The 25000-nt window shown below is 41.7% G+C and overlaps 1 protein-coding gene across 1 annotated transcript in view; it reads right to left on the bottom strand.

Annotated features, from left to right (window-relative positions):
• Positions 1 to 25000, bottom strand: part of ext1b (exostosin glycosyltransferase 1b) — a 109736-nt gene that overhangs the window by 32998 nt on the left and 51738 nt on the right. Inside the window, 1 exon segment of the mRNA XM_079591613.1 lies at positions 1 to 3. This exon segment is cut by the window's left edge and continues 91 nt beyond it. Within this exon segment, the coding sequence (XP_079447739.1) occupies positions 1 to 3 (3 nt within the window).

Raw genomic sequence — 25000 nt, 5'->3', positions numbered from 1 at the left:
TACCTGCACAAACACACACACACACACACACAAATGAGTGATACGAACTCTGAACACACACACACACACTCTCTCTCAGTGAGCAGTGCAGAATGATCAGGTGTGATGATGGGTAATGAGGTTGTGACACCTGCCCGTTTCACGCAGGCACATTCATGAGGTTCATATATGTGTGTACACACACACACACACACACACACACACACACACACACACACACGCTTAGGGCGACCTCACTGACACAGCTGGCTTCCTGTCCTCTCATGCGCGCACGCAAAAAATACAGCGTCAAAGAGGTCTTAAGGTTAAAGGAGCAGACAGTTATTCATCATTCCTCGTTTGCTGGTGAGCATGTACGGGTGGAGGTGGTGTGCGAGTCAGAGACGCTGACATTATCTGCGTTACGGTGATCTCGCTGACTCTGGATCAGCTGCTGTGTGCATCCTCAGCTCACTGGGAGATGCTGACTTTGAATAAAGCCCGAAATGGCAAGCTACACACACACACGCAACGTAACTGAGGCACAGAGGCGTTCTGTCGCAAAGTGAACAAACAAGGGACGAGTGTGAGCGCGCACACACACACACACAGACACACGTCCCAGCTGTCTGGATATCAGACTGATCCCACGTTAATGTGCTGGAATATGAATGAGGCGTGAGGACGAGTGCTGGTCTCTGTGGTGCCGGATCTCCTGAGGAACATCAGACACTGCAAACACTGAGACTCAAATATCACTTCTCCACACACTCCGTAAACCAAAGGTACGACACAAATATCACTTCTCCACACACTCCGTAGACCAAAGGTACAACACAAATATCACTTCTCCACACACTCCGTAAACCAAAGGTACAACACAAATATCACTTCTCCACACACTCCGTAGACCAAAGGTACGACACAAATATCACTTCTCCACACACTCCGTAAACCAAAGGTACGACTCAAATATCACTTCTCCACACACTCCGTAGACCAAAGGTACGACACAAATATCACTTCTCCACACACTCCGTAGACCAAAGGTACAACACAAATATCACTTCTCCACACACTCCGTAGACCAAAGGTACGACACAAATATCACTTCTCCACACACTCCGTAGACCAAAGGTACGACACAAATATCACTTCTCCACACACTCCGTAGACCAAAGGTACGACACAAATATCACTTCTCCACACACTCCGTAGACCAAAGGTACGACACAAATATCACTTCTCCAATCTCCACACACTCCGTAGACCAAAGGTACGACACAAATATCACTTCTCCAATCTCCACACACTCCGTAGACCAAAGGTACGACACAAATATCACTTCTCCACACACTCCGTAAACCAAAGGTACGACACAAATATCACTTCTCCACACACTCCGTAGACCAAAGGTACGACACAAATATCACTTCTCCACACACTCCGTAGACCAAAGGTACAACACTTTTTATTTAAAAAATGGTTCTATCTATCTATCTATCTATCTATCTATCTATCTATCTACACACACACACACACACACACAAATACACAAAAATATAATATAATACACCCAACTGTTCAAAAGTTTAGAGTTTAAGATTTAATGTTTTTGAAAGTCGTCTCTTCTGCTCACCGAGGCTGCATTTATTTATTTCTGAAATATTTCAATTAAAAATAGCGTTTTTTAATGTGAATACATATAAAGTGTAATTTATTCCTGTGATCAAAGCTGAATTTATCATCATTACTCCAGTCTTCAGTCACATGATCCTTCAGAAATCAGTGTAATATGATGATCTGATGCTCAAGACACATTTATGATTATTATCAGTGTTGAAAATGTTCATATTTTATATATACATTTAGGATTCTTTCATTAACAGAGTTAAAAACAGCAGCTAACTTTCACTAACTTGAAATGTTAGTTTTTTAACACTATAATTGTTTTTTTTAATCTTCCTGACCACACATTTTTGAACAGTACTGCATGTATAAAGTATATATAGACCATTGTTCAAAATATATAATTATAACTCATTGTTTAATGTGTTATTATGCATTTATCATACACAGAAATACACATAACTCACTTAATTGGCAATCATTCAGTGCCACAGCACACATTAAAAGCACCATCTGTTACATCCCATAATTGTACACCGGTTTCACCACAGTACTTATTTGTACACCATGTTATTTTAAAGCAACTCTTTTCACTAATTCCCGGTCAAACACTGAGCATCTTCTGACCTTGGGAAGCTCAGAGCACTTAAAACCGCACAGCGAGACGAGAGGCGTAATGGCATGTTTATCCGCGAGAGGATTGTTTGAGTGTGTAACGGCGCTCCGAAACACACTAATGTTTGTGTGAAGTGAAGCAGAGGCAATCAGCATCTACACGAGAGAAAATGCACAGTGTTAAAGTATTATGAGAAAAACTGCGAATCAATATCAGGGTTTAAAAACGAGGATCACCCTCTGTGTTCCTGTTTATTTCACAGGTTTGCTACAATTATACTAGCAGAGCCCTAAGCTCCGTCTCCATAGCAACTCCAGCTAAATGCTTCCATTCGCAGTGTGTTAATTATATGCGTTCTGCACACGGCTGATGGGGGGGGGGGGGGGGTCTTTCACAATGAGGTAATGTTTAAAAAAAATCTCCAGTTTTTCCATTTCTCTGGCTTTCCAGCACTTTGTAAAACTTTCTCTCTCAACCTGCCCCCTCTTGCACATCTGAATGAAAGCTTCCCTGGGAACGGAGCCAAAATGGCTGTCGTTTCTGACACAGAACAATCAGCCCAGGGCACAGCGTTCCCACTTCCCAGACATCAATCTCATGAGAAAAGACCGCAAAATACCAACTAAAGTGTTAAGTGGATAAACACATGTGATATGATTATATTAGCATAAAAAAATGGTCATTCATAAAATATTAGGCAGTCTCAGCAGTAGAATTAGATATTAGTGGATTCATTTAGAGATCAGTCAGAGTACATGGCATATTTAACTCTGTGATTTTGATCAACCAAATCAATCTGGCTTCAACAATTCACAAAAATTAATCAAACTTTGATCTACGCTACCATTTAAGGATGCAATAGATTGATGAAAAGTGATTGGAAAGACATTTATGTTATAAAACATTTCTATTTCAAGTAAAATGTGTCTTTTAAACTATATATCAAGGAACACTGGAAATTAAATGCATCAAGGTTTCCAACAAAATAAGCAGCAGCACAACTGCACAAAACAAATTACTCGTCTATCAGCATTTTTGGTACTCGTAGCAAATTCGCAATCTCAAGCAAGCAAGAGGTTAGATTTTTACAGAAAGACTAAAATTTCAGCTTGAATCTGATCTCTCTTGATATGCAAAATAAATAAATGATAATAGTTTATTAAATTTCAGTTTAATGGGAAAACATCTACAGTTAGTTACAGTAATTATATCCATTGTTATAAAACTCACATCAAGTAACGAAAAGCCAAGTGTGTGCACAAGTATGTGCGCAGGTATTTGTATAAGTACGAGTATGTGCATATAAAGTGTATGAGTAGGAGCGCGAGTAAGTGCATGAGTACGTGCGTGAGTACCTGTGCGAGTACGTGCGTGAGTACCTGTGCGAGTACGTGCGTGAGTACCTGTGCGAGTATGTGCTTGATTACCTGAGCGAGTACGTGTGTGAGTACGTGCATGAGTACCTGTGCGCGTACGTGCATGAGTACCTGTGCGCGTACGTGCATGAGTACCTGTGCGCGTACGTGCATGAGTACCTGTGCGAAGTACGTGTGAGAGTACGTGCATGAGTACCTGTGCGAGTACCTGTGCGAGTACGTGCATGAGTACCTGTGCAAGTACGTGCATGAGTACCTGTGCGAGTACGTGCATGAGTACCTGTGCGAGTACGTGCATGAGTACCTGTGCGAGTACGTGCATGAGTACCTGTGCGAAGTACGTGTGAGAGTACGTGCATGAGTACCTGTGCGAGTACCTGTGCGAGTACGTGCATGAGTACCTGTGCAAGTACGTGCATGAGTACCTGTGCGAGTACGTGCATGAGTACCTGTGCGAGTACGTGCATGAGTACCTGTGCGAGTACGTGCATGAGTACCTGTGCGAGTACCAGTGCGAGTACGTGCATGAGTACGTGTGCGAGTACGTGCATGAGTACGTGTGCGAGTATGTGCATGAGTACCTGTGCGAGTATGTGCATGAGTACCTGTGCGAGTATGTGCATGAGTACCTGTGCGAGTATGTGCATGAGTACGTGCATGAGTACCTGTGCGAGTACGTGCATGAGTACGTGTGCGAGTAAGTGCATGAGTACGTGTCCGAGTACGTGCATGAGTACGTGTCCGAGTACGTGCATGAGTACCTGTGCGAGTACGTGCATGAGTACCTGTGAGAGTACGTGTGCGAGTACGTGTGCGAGTACGTGCATGAGTACGTGTCTGAGTACGTGCATGAGTACGTGTGCGAGTACGTGCATGAGTACCTGTGCGAGTACGTGCATGAGTACCTGTGCGAGTACGTGCATGAGTACCTGTGAGAGTACGTGCGCGAGTACGTGTGCGAGTACGTGCATGAGTACGTGTCTGAGTACGTGCATGAGTACGTGTGCGAGTACGTGCATGAGTACCTGTGCGAGTACGTGCATGAGTACCTGTGAAAGTACGTGCATGAGTACCTGTGAGAGTACGTGCATGAGTACCTGTGAGAGTACGTGCATGAGTACCTGTGAGAGTACGTGCATGAGTACCTGTGAGAGTACGTGCATGAGTACCTGTGAGAGTACGTGCATGAGTACCTGTGAGAGTACGTGCATGAGTACCTGTGAGTACGTGCATGAGTACCTGTGAGAGTACGTGCATGAGTACCTGTGCGAGTACGTGCATGAGTACCTGTGAGAGTACGTGCATGAATACGAGTGCAAGTATGTCCATGAGTATGTGTGCGAGTCTGTCCATGAGTATGTGTGCGAGTATGTCCATAAGTATGTGTGCGAGTATGTCCATGAGTATGTGTGCGAGTATGTCCATGAGTATGTGTGCGAGTATGTGCATGAATACGTGTGCGAGTTTGTCCATGAGTATGTGTGCGAGTCTGTCCATGAGTATGTGTGCGAGTATGTCCATGAGTATGTGTGCGAGTCTGTCCATGAGTATGTGTGCGAGTATGTGCATGAATACGTGTGCGAGTTTGTCCATGAGTATGTGTGCGAGTATGTCTGTATGTACATGTGTGTGAGGCCTTATGAAGTGTCCACACTGTCCTCTCTCCAGAACTCACTGTAACTAATTCATTAAAGCAATTACTGGTCATTAGAGGGCTTATGCTAGTTTGAATTCGCATACACAACAAGATAACCCAAAGGCACTGCAGCAAACACCCCCCTCATATAATCATATAAAGGCCATGTGCTCCGGTTACACCACAAATCTTAGTTACTCTGCGGGGAATAAATGCATCTTTATGAAACGATGATGCAATGTATAGCTTATTGTCAGTTAATGCATTAACTAATGCTAAAATTAGGAGCCTTTATTCTAAAGTATTCCCTAAATATTACATATACTTAAGAGATTTATAATTCTATTTAAGCAGCAAACCTGCCATTCAGACAATTTCCTCGTCAAAAAGATCAGCTTTGTTATTGCAGATGCGCAAGATCATCTTGTTGTTGTTGAGAATTGATTATGAAAATCTTTTCAATTAGTCTCTCTCTCTACTAAGCAAAACAGAATAAAATGAATAAATTAAATTCTTGGATAGGTTGATGACGGTTTGGACATGGAACGAGGGGAACACCACATTAGATATGAAGTTATGTTGTTCTCTCTCACATTCTGTCCAGTTTGATCCGACAGGGACACTTCATATCGACCAGTTAATCCTGACGCGGCACGAGGACAGAAACGTGTCTTGATTGGCCTGTCAGCGTACAGGGACACGCTTCGTGAAATACTGTCTGTCCTGTCACCACAACAGGAATATTTCAGTCCTGAGTGCAGTTCAGACCCTGGCATGTTGATGACCAGATGTGTCTCAAAGCAGCAGTTTATATCCAGATGGTTGCAGGACTGCGATGACGTGACCGTGCACGAGTGAGTCGGGACATGTCAGCACAAGCCCGTTCTGCGGTCTCGATCCAGTCCTGCGTGAGAAGCATTTACAGATGCAAGAGACGCTTTCTTTCAAAGATCACAGACTTCAAATATTCTGCACTGGTCTGAATCTGTGGAGTCCCAAAACATCTTCCTATCAGGATTTGTTAAGAGTTTATATCGACCATTTTTAGAAATCAAAGAAGCCTTTCAAGCTGGAGTTAAAAAGCAGCGTTTCTAACTTTTATAGGTTCAGACAACTTACAAAAACAACTCATATTTGCTATCTTTCAGGCAAATAAAATGCTAAACTACATTATTTTTTATCCAAATACCAAGAGGAACAGCCGGACAGATAAATAAAAATCACATTATCTAAAGTTTCGAGCTGGTTTAGAACAATTCAGAGGTTGTGTTTGGTCTAAATGCTTAAGATTTTTTTGGATTTTTGGTCTTTTTATAATTGGACTGATGTTTTTTTCCTCAGCATTATTTATTTGACTAATAGACATCTACAGTAGGCTTTTGCCCCAAAGGTGAACAAAGTCATAATTAGCTCATTTATTTGCAAACGCATTTAAATTTATTCTATTTTAGGGCTAAGCCCGCAATATCTCCTCACCATATGTGACTCAAAGACAGGGAAGGAGAGAAAGAAAGGGAAAGAGGGAGGGAAGGCAATCAAAGCTGCAGATGGGGCTCAACCGCTTGTGGAGATCGTCCCTGAAGTGCCGGACCAGTGTTTATCCTTCTAATCCTGCGCCACACCCTGATACCACTGCGGGACACTGGGACCATTATCTGCTGGAGTTACAGTTTATTTAGCCAACACCTTCTGAGAACGGTGAATCTATCATACGCTTGTTCAGGTCCTTATGTAATGCAAGATAAAATGAAAAAAAAAAAAATTAACTAGCATTAAAAAAAATAAGCAAACTTTTAGAACAAACAATTGCATTGTGAGAAATTTTGACAATCATTTTTTTGGGGGGTAATCACAATATATATATATATATATTTTTGGTAATCTCAACTGTCAAATATTCATCATAATGTTTTTACTGCATTACAAGTAAAAAACGTTAACAGCAAAAAATACAATTATGAAATAATAAATTATCTGTTTAAAAATTGTTGAAAGTGTCAAAAATAGATTATGTATTAATTTTGTATCAAATAGATTGTTTTGCATTACGTTCATGATAATTGGGGGTATGTGCATGAATAAATATGTAATCAAGTAAACAACTGAACGAGCGACCCAACCAACAATGAGCGAATTAACAAATAATTCAAGCTTAATGGTCTTAACAAAATATGCTGTTTTCTTTGAGCACATATTATTAGTTCTGTAGCGTTTTCAAAAGACATTTATAGGATTCTGTGTGTTATAGGATCCAGGCGTGTCTCAGAGCCGGAGGATAAAGGTGAGGATCTGCGACTCGGTCACTGCCGGTCAGATTGTGGTTTTTAGACGCTGTGGACAGAAAGAACCGGTGTAACAAAGCAGTGGCTTCTCTGAGAGGAGCTTCAGATGGTGTCGGGTTTCTCAGAGACGAGCAAGAGGACAAAAGAGGGACACAGATGGACTGAAGAGACAAGGAGAGCTGGTGCTGCCCTCGTTCCACCTGGACAGTATCTGTGCACCTGTGTGTGTGTGTGTGTGTGTGTGTGTGTGTGTGTGTGTGTGTGTGTGTGTGTGTGTGTGTGTGTGTGTGTGTGTGTGTGTGTGTGTGTGGCAAGGTTGAATTTTTCATTCAAGCAGAATACTGATATCTCCAAACTCAAGCTTAAAGTACTGCCATCATGTGCCATTAAACCTGCGTCAGTGAAGAATGCTGTGCAGTTTAAGATCACAATTACAGGAAACCCAGCAGTGCTCATTAGAGTCTGTTCAGAATAACCCGCCAGAGACGGAGGAAAAAAGAGTGAAGAACGAGAAACTGACTAATAACACTTTTCCAGCTCCTGAAAAGACGTAATTAGAGAAGTAAATATAAGAGAAGGCTGGAAGAAAGGCTGAAGACTCATTGGTGACTGATCACCTGTGTGTGTGTGTGTGTGTGTGTGTGTATGATATTTCACTTTGATATGGAAAGCAAAGCAAACGCACAACGCATGGATGGCAGAAGAGAAGTAATTCCATCAATGCATTGAGATATTAGAGTATTAGACATTAATAACTTGCAGATTTCGAGATGGAGGAAAGTGTGTTAGAGCAACTTATACAAGTCATTCGATAGCATATCAAAACAGTGAACTAAAAAACATTTCCTGTGAAGTGGAAGGAGGGAGAGGAGGAAAGGTATGGAAAGGAAAGGAAAAGAAAGGAATGGGGTGGAAAAGAAAGGAAAGCTATGGAAAGGAATGGGATGGAAAGTAATCGGGTGGAAAAGAAAGGAATGGAAAATAAAAATAAAAGAAAGGGATGGAAAGTAAAAGAAAGGGATGGAAAGTAAAAGAAAGGGATGGAAAGGAAAAGAAATGAATGGGATTGAAAGGATAAGAAAGGAATGGGATGGAAAGGAAAATAAAAAGAAAGGAATGGGATGAAAGGAATGGGATGGAAATGAAAGGAAAAGAAAAGGAAAAGAAAAGGAAAAGAAAGGGATGGAAATGGATTGAAAGGAAAAGGAAAAGAAAGGAATGGGATGTAACAGTAATGTTGTCGGGATTGACATAAAAGAGGAAATAAATAAACAGACAAACAAACAAACAAACAAACATGACATCTTCAATAAACCAGAGCTGGTGAAATCTCCAGAAATAAAACGGTAAACTGTACATTTTTACAGCAAAGACAGTAATCAAAGCGTTTCTGTGAAGTGTTCCCTCCACCAGCGGCTGATGAAAGAGTGTGTGTGTGTGTGTGTGTGTGTGTGTGTCTTTCACCCGTTCTTCCTGAGCCGTGTGTGTCTGCTGCTCTCCTTCTCCTCAGACACGGAGATCCTGAAGCTAAGAGCGGCTCTCAGAGTTCTTCATCTCAATCACACCACCACACCACACGCAGGAACACACACCACAAAACCACACGCAGGAACACACACCACAAAACCACGCGCAGGAACACACACCTGTGCACAACCGAGGCTTCCGCTCCAGTTTAGGCAAACACAGCTGAGTTCACACAGTTCCTCGCAGTCCTACACGACCATTCCTCTCCAGATGTGTTTGCCAACAACAGTCTCGAGAGATCCACTGAGGATACACACACCTTTCTGCGCTGGAGTCGACATTAAACTTGAACATTTCTCATCCAATCAATGTAATGCATTCCTGCTTGAGTTTATTTATAACTCGTTACATAATGTGAAGCGGCTTCTGTACAGATGCTGGACTTCTCTGTTAGAATCATCTTAAAAATAGTGACGTCCCCTTTCCTTTTCGGTATTTAAGTCACAATTTTTTTTTATTTATTTATTAACTTTATTACATGTGTAATATAAACTATAAATTATATTATAGTTATTTTTGTATTTATTTTTTTATATTAAATATATATTTATAAAGACAAGACTATTTTTTAAACAACACTATTAATATACTTATTGTTCTACATTAAGTATTTTTATTATTTTCAATATATATTTATTTTTAAGTTATTATTAACAGCAACTTTAATACTAATAATATAATTATTGTTTATTATAAATAAAAATTATTATTGAGAGACACACACACACACACACACACGGCAAGCCCAGAATAAGCCGCCGACAGGAAATGAATCATCCTCTCTGCATTAGTTATTTGCAACATTAAAAGAAATTCAACATGAACTACACCTATCAATTAAACAGGAGTGTGTTCAGGCCCGTCCACAGAGTGTGTGAGATCACCCGCAACAAGACGTTACAACGCAACAACGTGCCATGAAACACACCGCAAAACCTCACCCTGAAATCAAGCAACATTTAATACTTGCATGTGAATGTTGCTTTGGTGTGAACAAGCCTTTCATCTGAACGTGTCAGTCAACACCAGGCCTCGCTACGGCGTAACAACATTCACGTGAACCGCAATGAAGACTTGATGTAAGACCATATGTCAGGAAATGTGACAAATTGTCTGGAAAGCAAATCAAAGCTCTCGTACTCTTTAAAAGCCGAACACACGTGCATTCATAGTCTCGGCTCTGACAGCGTCGCCCTCGAGCTCAGCCGGTTCAAAGAAACACAATAAAACACTGAAGACAAGACTCTCCCAACCGCATGACCTTGGGTTAAACGCGTTTAATTCCAGCAGGAGATTCACACACACACATCCTTCATATGGATCGCTTTGTTTCCAACTAGGAGAGTGGGATTTAGGAAACGGCAGGAACACAAACGGAAGACTTCAGACAGTGCCGTGGCTTTACACCACACATCTGGCTTCAGAGCGAGAGCTTAAAGTGCAGAGGCAGACGACGGTCAGATCCTTACAGATTTAGGAATATGAAACTGCTTGATAATTAGGGCTGGGACCTATCTCCCGATTCGATACTATCACGATACTTGGGTACCGATACGATATGCATTGCGTTTTTTATTTATTTTAAAGAATTTCGATTCTCTGAGTGTATTGCGTTTTTTATTTTATAAATTTTTTTAAGAATTTCGATTCTCTGAGTGTATTGCGTTTTTTATTTTATAAAATTTTTTAAGAATTGTGATTCGATGAGTGCGTCGCGATTCGATGACTGCGTCGCGACTCGATGAGTGCGTCGCGACTCGATGAGTGTGTCGCGACTCGATGAGTGCGTCGCGATTCGATGAGTGCGTCGCGATTCGATGAGTGCGTCGCGATTCGATGAGTGCGTCGCGACTCGATGAGTGCGTCGCGATTCCATGAGTGCGTCGCGATTCGATGAGTGCGTCGCGATTCGATGAGTGCGTCGCGATTCGATGACTGCGTCGCGATTCGAAGAGTGCGTCGCGATTCGAAGAGTGCGTCGCGATTCGATGAGTGCGTCGCGATTCGAAGAGTGCGTCGCGATTCGATGAGTGCGTCGCGATTCGATGAGTGCGTCGCGATTCGATGAGTGCGTCGCGATTCGAAGAGTGCGTCGCGATTCGATGAGTGCGTCGCGATTCGATGACTGCGTCGCGATTCGATGACTGCGTCGCGACTCGATGAGTGCGTCGCGACTCGATGAGTGCGTCGCGACTCGATGAGTGCGTCGCGATTCGAAGAGTGCGTCGCGATTCGAAGAGTGCGTCGCGATTCGATGACTGCGTCGCGATTCGATGACTGCGTCGCGATTCGATGAGTGCGTCGCGATTCGAAGAGTGCGTCGCGATTCGATGAGTGCGTCGCGATTCGATGACTGCGTCGCGGCTCGATGAGTGCGTCGCGACTCGATGAGTGCGTCGCGACTCGATGAGTGCGTCGCGATTCGATGAGTGCGTCGCGATTCGAAGAGTGCGTCGCGATTCGATGAGTGCGTCGCGACTCGATGAGTGCGTCGCGACTCGATGAGTGCGTCGCGACTCGATGAGTGCGTCGCGACTCGATGAGTGCGTCGCGATTCGATGACTGCGTCGCGATTCGATGACTGCGTCGCGATTCGATGAGTGCGTCGCGATTCGAAGAGTGCGTCGCGATTCGATGAGTGCGTCGCGATTCGATGACTGCGTCGCGGCTCGATGAGTGCGTCGCGACTCGATGAGTGCGTCGCGACTCGATGAGTGCGTCGCGATTCGATGAGTGCGTCGCGATTCGAAGAGTGCGTCGCGACTCGATGAGTGCGTCGCGACTCGATGAGTGCGTCGCGACTCGATGAGTGCGTCGCGACTCGATGAGTGCGTCGCGACTCGATGAGTGCGTCGCGATTCGAAGAGTGCGTCGCGATTCGATGAGTGCGTCGGGATTCGAAGAGTGCGTCGCGATTCGATGAGTGCGTCGGGATTCGATGAGTGCGTCGGGATTCGATGAGTGCGTCGCGACTCGATGAGTGCGTCGGGATTCGATGAGTGCGTCGCGACCATAGACTGTAAAAAAATATGGACGTAGTGTCCGTGACGTCACCCGTAGGTTTCTGAAGAGCATTTTTGAAGCCTAAAGTGGGCGGAGCCGGCCGTCGCCATCTTGGCCTCGCGTCACCGCTCGTCACTCCCGGATAACAGAATATGGGCAAAGAGGCGGAGCTGAGGAGCCTGGCTAACTGAAACCACGCCCACCTAGCGCGACGTTATGGAGTTAGCAGGCTTGGGAGCTAATGCTATAGGGATGTTCGCCGGAGTCAAATGTGACGTCACGATATGGGCGTGGTCGCGAACTGGTTGGCAGAAAGAACCAAAACATGTCGCAGACTCGCAGCAGTCTACCTGTGTTTTGTCAGCATATGCTAATTATTTGTCCGAAGAACCAAAAAAGAGATATAAGGTTAAGCTTTTATATAACCAGGGTTCATGTTCTCTGCCTGATCAATATCACCTGAGTGAGAATTGGAGCAAAAGCCCGGACACATGGCCAGATTTGACATTCGGCGACATCTATCTGTATCTCATCGACACGCCATCTATGTTTACCAGAGAGTCGATGAAGGCGTACAAATCTTTAGATGCCTATAAATTAAGTAATAATTACGAATATTACTTGTTGTAACTAAGGATAACTGGTAAATATGTTACAACTAGAGTAAAAATACAGGTGTAATTTATCCATGGGCTATATTCAAAATTATCTTACCTCTGATATATAACATTGGTTAACATATACGTAAAATGTATGAATAAAAATACAATAATTTGCCATTAATTTATAAGGGTATGTCAGTGTTATTATACTTCCATTGCTCAGTCACAGCATGCACAAAAAGTTATGTAAACAAACACTTTGACACGTCTTCCGCGGTATTTTGTACAGTTATTCATTGATTAATTAACCCATCAATGAGATAGAACCTACTAGTAACATTTATTTACAAAATTAGTTTTAATTTTTAACGCAAAACGTAGGTAGCAGACGCGATCGTGGTCCGCTGGCTCCCATTGTTTTCCGCTGGGTATAGACGCCTAATTGCAGAAATTCAAAGCTTTCTTTCTTGATTCAGGCTGTTTAGGTACGCGGTAGAAGCTCTTGGCGTTATTACTCTTATCGAACCTGTTAACACAGCCGATCACAAAGCACGATACAACCATTTTCTTCTGTGTTTGCGCTGCGCTTTAAGCGGTCATTGCTGTTCTTCTGCCAACCAGAGCGCGTCGTGACGTCACGGCGAACATCCCTATATGCTACTCACAGTACCAAGTCTGCGACTGCACACGGGCTCGCGCTAAAGTGACACTGACAGTTGATGATTAAAATCTGAATGGCAATTAAAAGGTCCTGTTTTTGCCCTTCGAAATATTGTAATAGTTAAAAGACATAGCTACAAGTGAGACTGTGTATCGCGATTCTGTGCAGCTAAGTTATTCTGCTTGTTGAAAATGTATTATGCAGTAACTTTACAATATTAGGCTACTCTGAGAGTGTGTGTGTGTGTGTGACCGTGATTATGTGCATACATGTCAGTCACTCTTTATTACAGTCTCTGGTCCGTCAGCGCGGCATCGCTCGTCAAGTTCGTAGAGAGCTTTATTATTCAGTCCATTTTAAATTCTGATTTTGGCCGCATCTCAATTCTCAAATGGGTCAAAACATAGATATATTACCTATGAAGTTCAAGTAAATGCGCTAGAAATACGCGCTCATTCAAGGATGTGAATTTATTGCATGAACGGAGAAACACAGACACCAGGATCTCATCTGACGGAACATGAGCATGTTATAATCTGTCCCAGAGCAACGGCACCGCAGAACGAGTTTAGCCTTTATATCTATAGACGTTTTTAAATCTGAAAACTCCAAAAAGCAACGAAATTGTCAGACATCCATTCGTGCATGTTCACCGAGGAGAACGACTGGAATACAGCGCTGGTGTTCTCTCGAACGATACTCGACGACAACGACGGAATCTAAAGCCGTGGGCGAGGTAATGGGTGTATTAAATTATATGAAATAATCCCGAATAAAAGCACAAACACGGCAGAGATGGCAAATTCAGCAGCTGGAATTTGCTGAAGTGAAGTAACTGCTAACCGGCTAGCATTTACATCAGCGGGAATCCGCCTGTCACTCAAAAGTGGACACACCCTTAATTTTGCAGAACTTTAAATATTAATCAACTAAACGGGCGAGTTGTAAAAAAATGCACCCCCCTCACAGTTGTTATGAAGGGCAAAGTTAGCTTTATAGACCAAAGCCACAGAGAGAACCAGGCTGTAAACATGTTTTGTTCTGCTGTAAAGTTGGGCATTTTAACATGGGGGAGATACAGATTTGACTCCCTTCTGCAGCCAGCCTCAAGCGGCCAGTCGATGAATTGCCGTTTAATTCACTTCCGTGTTGGTTTCAAGAGAGAGACAGGGAGGTTGCCGCTTGGTCGCGACTCGATGAGTGCGTCGCGATTCGATGAGTGCGTCGCGATTCGATGAGTGCGTCGCGATTCGATGAGTGCGTCGGGATTCGATGAGTGCGTCGCGATTCGATGAGTGCGTCGGGATTCGATGAGTGCGTCGGGATTCGATGAGTGCGTCGGGATTCGATGAGTGCGTCGCGATTCGATGAGTGCGTCGGGATTCGATGAGTGCGTCGCGACTCGATGAGTGCGTCGCGATTCTGAGTGCGTCGCGATTCGATGAGTGCGTCGCGATTCGATGAGTGCGTCGCGATTCGATGAGTGCGTCGCGATTCGAAGAGTGCGTCGGGATTCGAAGAGTGCGTCGCGATTCGATGAGTGCGTCGCGATTCGATGAGTGCGTCGCGATTCGATGAGTGCGTCGGGATTCGATGAGTGCGTCGCGATTCGATGAGTGCGTCGGGATTCGATGAGTGCGTCGCGATTCGATGAGTGCGTCGCGATTCGATGAGTGCGTCGCGATTCGATGACTGCGTCGCGATTCGATGAGTGCGTCGCGACTCGATGAGTGCGTCGCGATTCGATGACTGCGTCGGGATTCGATGAGTGCGTCGCGATTCGATGAGTGCGTCGCGATTCGATGAGTGCGTCGCGATTCGATGAGTGCGTCGCGATTCGATGACTGCGTCGCGACTCGATGAGTGCGTCGCGACTCGATGAGTGCGTCGCGACTCGATGAGTGCGTCGCGATTCGAAGAGTGCGTCGCGATTCGATGAGTGCGTCGGGATTCGATGAGTGCGTCGGGATTCGATGAGTGCGTCGGGATTCGATGAGTGCGTCGGGATTCGATGAGTGCGTCGCGACTCGATGAGTGCGTCGCGACTCGATGAGTGCGTCGCGATTCGAAGAGTGCGTCGCGATTCGATGAGTGCGTCGGGATTCGATGAGTGCGTCGGGATTCGATGAGTGCGTCGGGATTCGATGAGTGCGTCGGGATTCGATGAGTGCGTCGGGATTCGATGAGTGCGTCGCGATTCTGAGTGCGTCGGGATTCGATGAGTGCGTCGGGATTCGATGAGTGCGTCGCGATTCTGAGTGCGTCGCGATTCGATGAGTGCGTCGCGATTCGATGAGTGCGTCGCGATTCGATGAGTGCGTCGCGATTCGATGAGTGCGTCGCGATTCGATGAGTGCGTCGCGATTCGATGAGTGCGTCGCGATTCGATGAGTGCGTCGGGATTCGATGAGTGCGTCGGGATTCGATGAGTGCGTCGGGATTCGATGAGTGCGTCGGGATTCGACGAGTGCGTCGGGATTCGACGAGTGCGTCGCGATTCGACGAGTGCGTCGCGATTCGACGAGTGCGTCGCGATTCGACGAGTGCGTCGCGATTCGACGAGTGCGTCGCGATTCGACGAGTGCGTCGCGATTCGACGAGTGCGTCGCGATTCGACGAGTGCGTCGCGATTCGACGAGTGCGTTGCGATTCGATGTTTTATCGAATGTTTTATCATAGTTTTATTAATTAAAAAAAATATTTTCTAACCATAATTATATTAATAGTTAACTTATATAGTTTATTAAATAATGAATTACTTTATTATTTTCAATTTTTAGAGTTATTATTAATAACAAAAAAAATGAATACAATTATTGTTATTATAAGTTATTATTATTTAATAATTATTATTTTTTATTTTTATGTTATGTTATGAGTAACTTTACTACTAATAATAATATAATTATTGTTTATTATAAATACAAATAATTATAGGGTCTTTAAAATTGAGTCAAGAACCCTAGAGTTCTATATATAGAACCTGTTCTTCTAAAAGTGTGTGGTCACATGACTAATCTAGATACGTCATCATTTACTCTCAAACTTCTTCTGTGGACTTTCTTTAGAGGATGTTTTTGTCAATGAGCTCCAATGTTCATAGTAAGGACAAACATCTTCAAAAGTCAGTCAGTCAGTCACACAGACCGCCACAAATCGCTAAACTAACACTGAAAATGAAAGGATTGCGTCCGCTAAACGTCCCCTAGGGCCGCTCTGCTGACACGCATGCTTAAGGCGCTTGACGAATAGCGGCTGACCAACAGTAGATGAATAATTCCTCTCTTTATTCGGCTTGCATCATTTTTTTGAGTTTGTATGACGTTCCCGGTCTCGTGTGTCCGAGCCCATATCTAAAATGCTCATTCTTGAGGAAGCGCCCATGGGATCGTCCATCCACACAGCCATAAAACTCGGTCTCCCCGGTGCGGTGACATGAAAGAGTGCGTCGAGCTCACATCCGTCACCTACGGTGTCACGGTGGGGTCATTTAGCAAACGGGAGGACTCTGGGGAATCTTCCAGGAGCAAAACCAGGGTTATCCCGCTGATCCACTTCAAAGAGATTCCCCAGCCCTTGCCATATGGGGTTTCAGCGGCTCTTTATAGTGTAAAAAGCTTTTTTAAAGTCCCCCTGCGGTGAAAATCAAGGTTGTTTATGTGTCTATGTGGTGTTTTTAATATGCGTTAAGACAAACCAAGTGTAAATTCATAAGTCGAGTATTTTCTGCTTAAAACTGCAGTGAACCAAAGACACGGTTTGAAATCGCTGGTGTTTCTGACGTCACAAACTACCTTGACCAATCAGATCAACGTGTGATCGTCCACCAGTGGATCTCTGAGTGAGTGGAGGCGGGGCTCATTTGCATATTCATAGAACCACGCATACTAAATGAGGCAAGGGTGTCGAGTAACATTCAAGATATTTCAATATCTTTTATTTTTTCAAGGAAAAAACTTTTAACTATGTCATTTTAAATATTTAAAAAATGAGTTTTAAGTGATAAAATGATTGACAAGGGGGACTTTAAGGCTTATTAAAATTATACACCCATTCCTACACTCCTAGAAGAAATGGTTCAATTCACTCAAGCCTTTATGCCAAAAAGGTTCTATATAAAAGAGAGACGTCTTAATAATTTCATAATACTTTCACGTTCAATGGTTATTAAAAAATTTTCTCCTGATAAAGTATGTTTACAAACCGCTTAAGTCATAAAATTAAATTAAAATAAAAAATTAAATTAAAAAAACTAAATCCATAAAGTCCATAGAACAATTTCTGGTTCTCCAAACCTTTTATTTTTATTTTTATAAGAGTGAAAAACATTTTAAAGGACCTTTTCATGGAGGACGTGCCATGGATGTTAAAGTTTCTTATATTATTAAAAGCACATGCACAAGCAAAAATGCACTCTTCACAGGTCTGAAAACGACTGAAAAAGGTAAACATCTCAAACATGCTTTCTTTATATAATCTGCCTTTTGGACTGTCAAGGTTAGTTTATTGTCTCTTCTGCAAAACGCTGCGCTTCACTAACAATGACTACAGTCAGACTTTCCAGACACACTTATTCCACATCCACGTGAGTCACTCCTCTCCGTTTAGACGACGCATTTTCATTCAAAACAAAGGCTTTGTGTGACTGGCAGACATTAGATACTCAGGCTTTCAAAAGAATGATGAAAAAGTTCTCAAAAAAAGCAATTCGTTTTGCGCAATGACTGTGATCTGCCACATGGGGTTCGGTATGAGAGACACAAGGGACGTTTATTACATCTAAAATTATCAAATAATGATATTTTTCATATGCATCCACACAAGCTTTTTGGGCAAATAATGATTTGTATCATACCTTTTTTCCCTGATTTACAAATTTTTTTTATAGCTTTTGTATTTTTATTCATCCAAAAATGTACAAATGACTTTATGATTTTAATTATTTTAATTTCTTCTGATTATTTGAATCCCTTTCATGTAAAGCACTTTGAATTACCATCGTGTATGAAATGTGCTATATAAATAAACTTGCCTTGCCTAAATATATAACATATATAATGCAAAACATAAAAAAAGTACAGAAGTGGGCAAAAGTGATGTTCGGCTTAAGAAAACTGATATCTTAACACTTTATTCAAATATTGTTATTGTATTGAAGATTTTTTAAGCATATTGCGTAGCTGTGTGTTTGTTTTTTTGTCCTAATAACGCAATGAAAAATGCCAAATTGTGCGACCCTGGCCGTCATGCAAAGAAATTATGAACATGCAAAAAAAAGAAAGAACACGCAAAATATTAATAATTGAATATGTTGTTGGTAATGTATGTGAGTTTTGTTTTTGTTTTTCTGCACATTTTTTTGAATAGCAAAATAAAACCTGTAGGTGTAATTTGCCTTTTTTGTACAAAAAAAGTCACTTTAACCAAGTTTAGCGTTTTGTTTTTCCTTCATTTTTAAAATATATATATATAAAAAAAAATTGTTCAACCATAATATGGTTTAAAAATAACTATTGCTCTTAAATGTTTAATAACTTTTGAACCACTAATCCAATCTGTATGCTTTAAAAAGTCCCGTAAAGAGGATATTTGTGGCTGTTATGTGATATCGGGTTAATCGCGGACATAATTTGGACATTCAGAGGCTCTGTAGTGAATGTGATTGCGTCATCAGGTTTTGATCAGCATTGATTCGTCATAGAAACCCATGTGGTTTGTTTCTCTGAGCCAAACGGGATTGATTGTTAATGCTTAGTGTTAGTCCCATCATCATGCCCAGATTGGTTCATATATATATATATATATGTCACTTTTGCTTCAGTGTTCTATTACAATGTTTTCTTTTTATTTTACTTCCTGAACTTTTTTGGACACGTCTACATTGTCAGTAAGTTGAAAAACACACCAGCTTTTCACTGAAAATCGCATATAATAATGTTGTAATAAATGGCTATAACTTGCTTAGGGATTGTTACATGTAGTGAAAAAGTCATCTGGATATCTAGAATATCAAAGTAAAACTTTCTAAAGGAAAAAATCTAAACTTCAGGAGGATTTGTTTGAGTTGAGTAAAAAAAACAAAAAAACAAAACAAAAAACAAACACTAAAAACGTGCTACCGTTTTTCTTAAATCTGGTAAATTCATCCATTCCAAGACAAAATGAATGTAAAATTGGTAATTTAAATGTGCTAGATGGAAACTTCAGGCTCTCCTGTTTAAAATGATATATGGCACTTGATGCTGACTGCTATAATGCGTTAAAAAAACAAAGAAAAGAACAGGCAAAATGAACAAAAATGTTCTAGGTTAATATCCCCTCTTGACCACTACTGTACGTGTGTGTGTGTGTGTGTGTGTGTGTGTGTGTGTGTGTGTGTGTGTGTGTGTGGTGTATTGGGTACAAAACAAGACTTTACCATAACCAACGCAGTATGAGATTCAGACAAACGTGATTCATTTTAAACAGCAGCTTGCAACAAACATTAGAACTAATGTGCGAGAGGAGAAATGATAACAGGGAAAGTTAATATGCTAATTAGCAAGCTAAACTGTAAACAACCTTCAAGTCGCAGTGTTATAATAACGCGCCTCTGAGAATGTGAGTGAAACTTCAAAGCAGCGACGAATGCAGGCAGAGGACGACATTAGTCCGGAGCTCGGATAGACATCTCCAACACGCAGGTCAGGATAATCTTTAACTCCTCAGAAATGCCACAGCGCTCGTCGGCGGAGAACGACTCGTCCAATCTCCGCTGGCAGACAATGGAGGAGTCCAGATTGTGACGGATAAACACAAACAGACTCTAAATGTCACGCTGCCAGAGGAACGGGGATCGCAGCGGCGCTATCCGGATCGCTGGCCCGTAGCGACGGAAGCGCGCGAGTTGATTGGAGAATAATCGAAGAGCACTGCTGTGATTGGACGGAGACAGAATGTCATCGGATCTGCCGGAGCCGGACCGAGGTCAGGGAATATTTAAGGCGAGACACTACAGGTGAATAGGGTATAATTTTAAAATAATAGATACCACTACGAAACTTCATCAGTTGATTACTTACACAAGTTCATAAAAAAAAGTATTGCAAGTTTTTGAAATTTGTATGTTGAATTATGCAAATTAGGCATTATCTCATTAAATATACGCAATTTTGCATATATTTTCGGTAGATAGATCTGAACATATGATAAAAGCCGGGTGCAAAATTCTTTTTTCATTTTGATTACACACAAGATGAAAGATGTTCAGAGGGATTTCAGGATATATGCTTTCATGACCTAATCTAAATGTACTGTCCATAGCCTTAAAAAATCGATTTTCGCCATATTTTTTTTAATAAAATGTCACATAAATCAGGCCAGGAATGATTTATTAACAAATCCCTCTGAACATATCTTCAGAATACTGCTAAGTGTGTAACTGGAGAGTTTGGTGGACATCGGCTGAGATGTTTATACTGGAGGATGACAAAAAACTCTTTTTGAGAAAACGGCATTTAAAGATTTGTAATGTAAAAAAATCATACTTTTTTTAGTGGAAACAACTATTTACTGATACAATATCTCATCAAATCATTAGCAACAACAATACAAACCACCTAAATCACATCAAAACTTATAAACACAGCATTTATGGCCTTTAACTGAGCAGAAAAACAGTCAAAAACACATATAAATGTCAGAGCGCGTCACATGATGCATCTGAACCAATCACGGTGTCAGAAATTGCTGATCGCTGTCTCCTGTCATCACACACACCGTTAGAAAGCTCTCTCTCTCCTGTACAATGCTGTCGGATCCAAATATGGTCATTTCCTTTTAATCAGCAACCAATCGTGAAAGTACAATGGGCATTTAACTTTAAAAGCGAAATCTCATTGGCTGATGTGAATGTCTGACACCGTGATTGGTTCAGATGCATCCCGTGACGCCCATAAGACAACTCCACTCTGGACCGAGGGAACTCGCAAATCCGGAAAGAAGAGCCGGAGTAGGAAAAAAGCACTACTTGCGTGTGGAATTTAACAGGTCGATGATGACTTTGCCACTTGTTGTACTTGTGTACTCAAATCATGAGAGACGCCTGGATCAAGTTACTATACATATACAGACAAGCCACAAAAGCATCCGAGAGAGAGAGAGAGAGAGAGAGAGAGAGAGAGAGAGAGAGAGAGAGAGAGAGAGAGAGAGAGAGAGAGAGAGAGAGAGAGAGAGAGAGAGAGAGAGAGAGAGAGAGAGAGAGAGAGAGAGAGAGAGAGAGAGAGAGAGAGAGAGAGAGAGAGAGAGAGAGAGAGAGAGAGATTACAATTCCAGCCGATATCGATAAGATAAATTACAATTTAATTTAATTAATTTAAAATTATATACTTTTGTCTAAATAAAAAATGTAATGCTAAACTAAAGTCATTAATTTACTATATAAATAAATACATTTTATTATATTATGTAATTCACTGATATGTCCATTACATTTAATACATTTGTGTTTTTAAACATTTGCTGTTAATGTTACATCATTTTTTAACATCAGTACTACAAACAAATAAATGGAAATAAAACAAAATTAAAAACATTATATATAAATAGTTATTTAAATTTAAAATAATATAATTTTTAATTTTATACAATACATTCTAACTAAAATATTTTTTAATAAAAAGCTCTTTTCACACATTATCTGTTAATATGAATTAGCAAAACTAGTTATTAGTTTAAAATTAAATACTTAACATACACAAAACATAAAAATATATTTATTTAAACTCTAAACAAAATAAATGTATTTTATATACTAAATAAATGAAACAAAACAAAATAAACTGAATTAATAAACAGCTCTTAAAATCTTACTGATAATCAATATGATTACAATATGTTGCATCCCTGCAGACATAAAATCTGCACTATCATCTGATGCCTTTCGAGTTCCTGAACGCCTTCATGATCAGGAAACATGTTGCAAACAGACTAAACTGCAGCGCTAGTTTCCCGATCGCAGGAAGCGATGCTAACATGAGTCGGCTTGAATGATGGCTCCTCAGAGCTCATGCTAATGGCCTGTCTCCAGCATCCCAGCCACTATAAATCTTCCGGGAGAAACCAGGATCAGTCAGGTGGGGAGAGCGAGTGTGTCGACAGCGCGGTGGCGTTCGTTCGCATGTCCACACACACACACACACACACACACACACACACACACACACACAACATCATATTACAGGCCTGAGGGAAAAAAGCGTGTTTTAAACGAATCAAAGCATTGGCGATATCGACTCGGGAGTCGGGAGTAGAGCTGGGCAGAAAACATATATTTGTCGTTTAACCTTTTTTTTTTTTTTATAAATGTGGCTCCGGTTTCCCCCACTGTCCAAAGACATGCAGGTTAGGTGGATTGGATATGCCAAATTGTCGTAGAGTGTGTGTGTGTGTGTGTGTGTGTGTGTGTGTGTGTGTGTGTGTGTGTGTGTGTGTGTGTGTGTGTGTGTGTGTGGTTGTGACAGGAAGGGCATCCGACGTAAAACCTGTGCCTAATCATGTGTGTGTGAAGCGGACCCAGTGAGTGAGTGAGTGAATGAGTGAGAGTGTGTGTGTGTGTGTGTGTGTGTGTGTGTGTGTGTGTGTGTGTGTGTGTGTGTGTGTGTGTGTGAGTGAGAGTGAGAGTGTGTGTGAGTGAGTGAGTGAGTGAGTGAGTGAGTGAGTGAGTGTGTGTGTGTGTGTGAGTGAGTGAGTGAGTGAGTGTGAGTGAGAGTGAGTGAGTGTGTGTGAGTTAGAGTGTGTGTGAGTGTGTGTGTGTGTGTGTGTGTGTGTGAGTGAGTGAGTGAGTGAGAGTGTGTGTGTGTGAGTGAGTGAGTGAGAGTGTGTGTGTGTGTGTGAGTGAGAGTGTGTGTGTGTGTGTGTGTGTGAGTGAGTGAGTGAGTGTGTGTGAGTGAGTTAGAGTGTGTGTGTGTGTGTGTGTGAGTGAGTGAGTGAGAGTGTGTGTGAGTGAGTGAGTGTGTGTGTGAGTGAGTGTGTGTGTGAGTGTGTGAGAGAGTGAGTGAGTGAGTGTGTGAGTGTGAGTGTGTGTGTGTGTGTGTGTGTGTGTGTGAGTGAGTGAGTGAGTGAGTGTGTGAGTGAGTGTGTGTGTGAGTGAGTGAGTGAGTGAGTGAGTGAGTAAGTGTGTGTGTGAGGTAAAAGGACACAAGCTCTTGAAGCTCCGCCCCCTGTGCCGGGAGCAGCAGCTCATTTGCATTTAAAGGGACAGACACAAAACGGTGATGTGTTTTTGCTCACCCTCAAAAAATGACAATTTTAACATGATATATAAAAATATCTGTGGGGTATTTTGAGCTAAATCTTCACACACACACTTAACACATCAAATACTTATTTTACATCTTATGAAAAGGGCATTACACCACTTCTTTAAATCTATATTCATCGAGTCGAATTGGGAATCGAAAAGCGAATCGAATTGAGAGCTTGCGAATCGATACCCAGCCCTACTCGGCATGTCTACACTAGCTTCATATGATTACAGGGTTGAAAACCCCCCATGTGCCTGCATTTTAAACCAATCAAACCATTAGCGATATCAACTCGAGTGATTTTTTTTGTAATGCACATTTGCACTTTTGGCCACAGTTTAAAGGAGGTAAAGCCAGGACTCGAGTCGAGGACCTGCCACAACAAATCACGGGCCAGCGGGTCTGCAGGGAAGCTTTCTAAAGTCTCTTCTCTCTCAGCGATGCACTAGCGTATGAGTAATGAACACTTAAGACGCCGCCTGAAACCGGACCCGGGGCAAGAACACGGATGCTCTTTCACCTTCTCAAAGCGCTTTATTTCCTCTCATCTCCTGAAACAATACAGTCATGCTGACTCACAGAAGACAGAGAGACGCATGCATACATCACTAGCATCCGACTCTCCAGATAATTAGCTTTACTAACTACTTTGAATAAGACTCCTACTAAGACAGATTGCCTATGAGGACACATTTATGACAACATTAAGTGGTTTCAGAGTAAAGGATGTGAGTGATAGTACAGAGAACCTCGACTTAAAGCGTTTATATTAACTATTTTTTATGCATTCATTATGCCTTGTAATGCATTGTATGGTCTCGTAAATAATTGAAGACTTCTAAGTCTAAAGCAATTTTTTGTTGCTTTTATCGGTGACATTTGTGAAAATAAGGCATTTCAATAACTGCCTGATAACCTTTTCATTGCCATTAAAGTGAAATGACTGAACCCAAACATGGGAGCCGGATAAAAATGCTCATTTGAAAAAAATGTCAGACAGATTTAGACGTTAACTTTTTTTGCGTCTTCAATTATAAAGTTATAATACGTATCTATTCACTGAACACATCTTTATAAAGTATAATGCTTTAAAAAACAGCTTGATTTAAGAAGCAACAAAGACTCTCTAAATATTATAATGCATTTTAAATTTGGTTCCATTTATTTTATAAAAAGATATACAGGTGAAACTCGAAAAATTTTAATAACGTGCAAAAGTTAATTTAACTTCAACTTAAAGGTCAATTTAAAAGGTGAAACTAATATATTATAGAGTCATTACATGCAAAGCTTTATTTGTTATCATTTTGAGTGTACAGCTCTGAGTGCACGTTATTCTAATTTTTCAAGTTTTTTCCTGTAATGTATAAAAGAGCCCAAATACACAAATAAAAAAGTAATTTGCT

Source organism: Phoxinus phoxinus (genome assembly GCF_949152265.1).
Source record: "Phoxinus phoxinus genome assembly, chromosome: 19".
Classification (NCBI taxonomy): domain Eukaryota; kingdom Metazoa; phylum Chordata; class Actinopteri; order Cypriniformes; family Leuciscidae; genus Phoxinus; species Phoxinus phoxinus.
The sequence above is the reverse complement of the archived record's forward strand: the minus strand, read 5'-3'. Positions and strand labels throughout refer to the sequence as shown.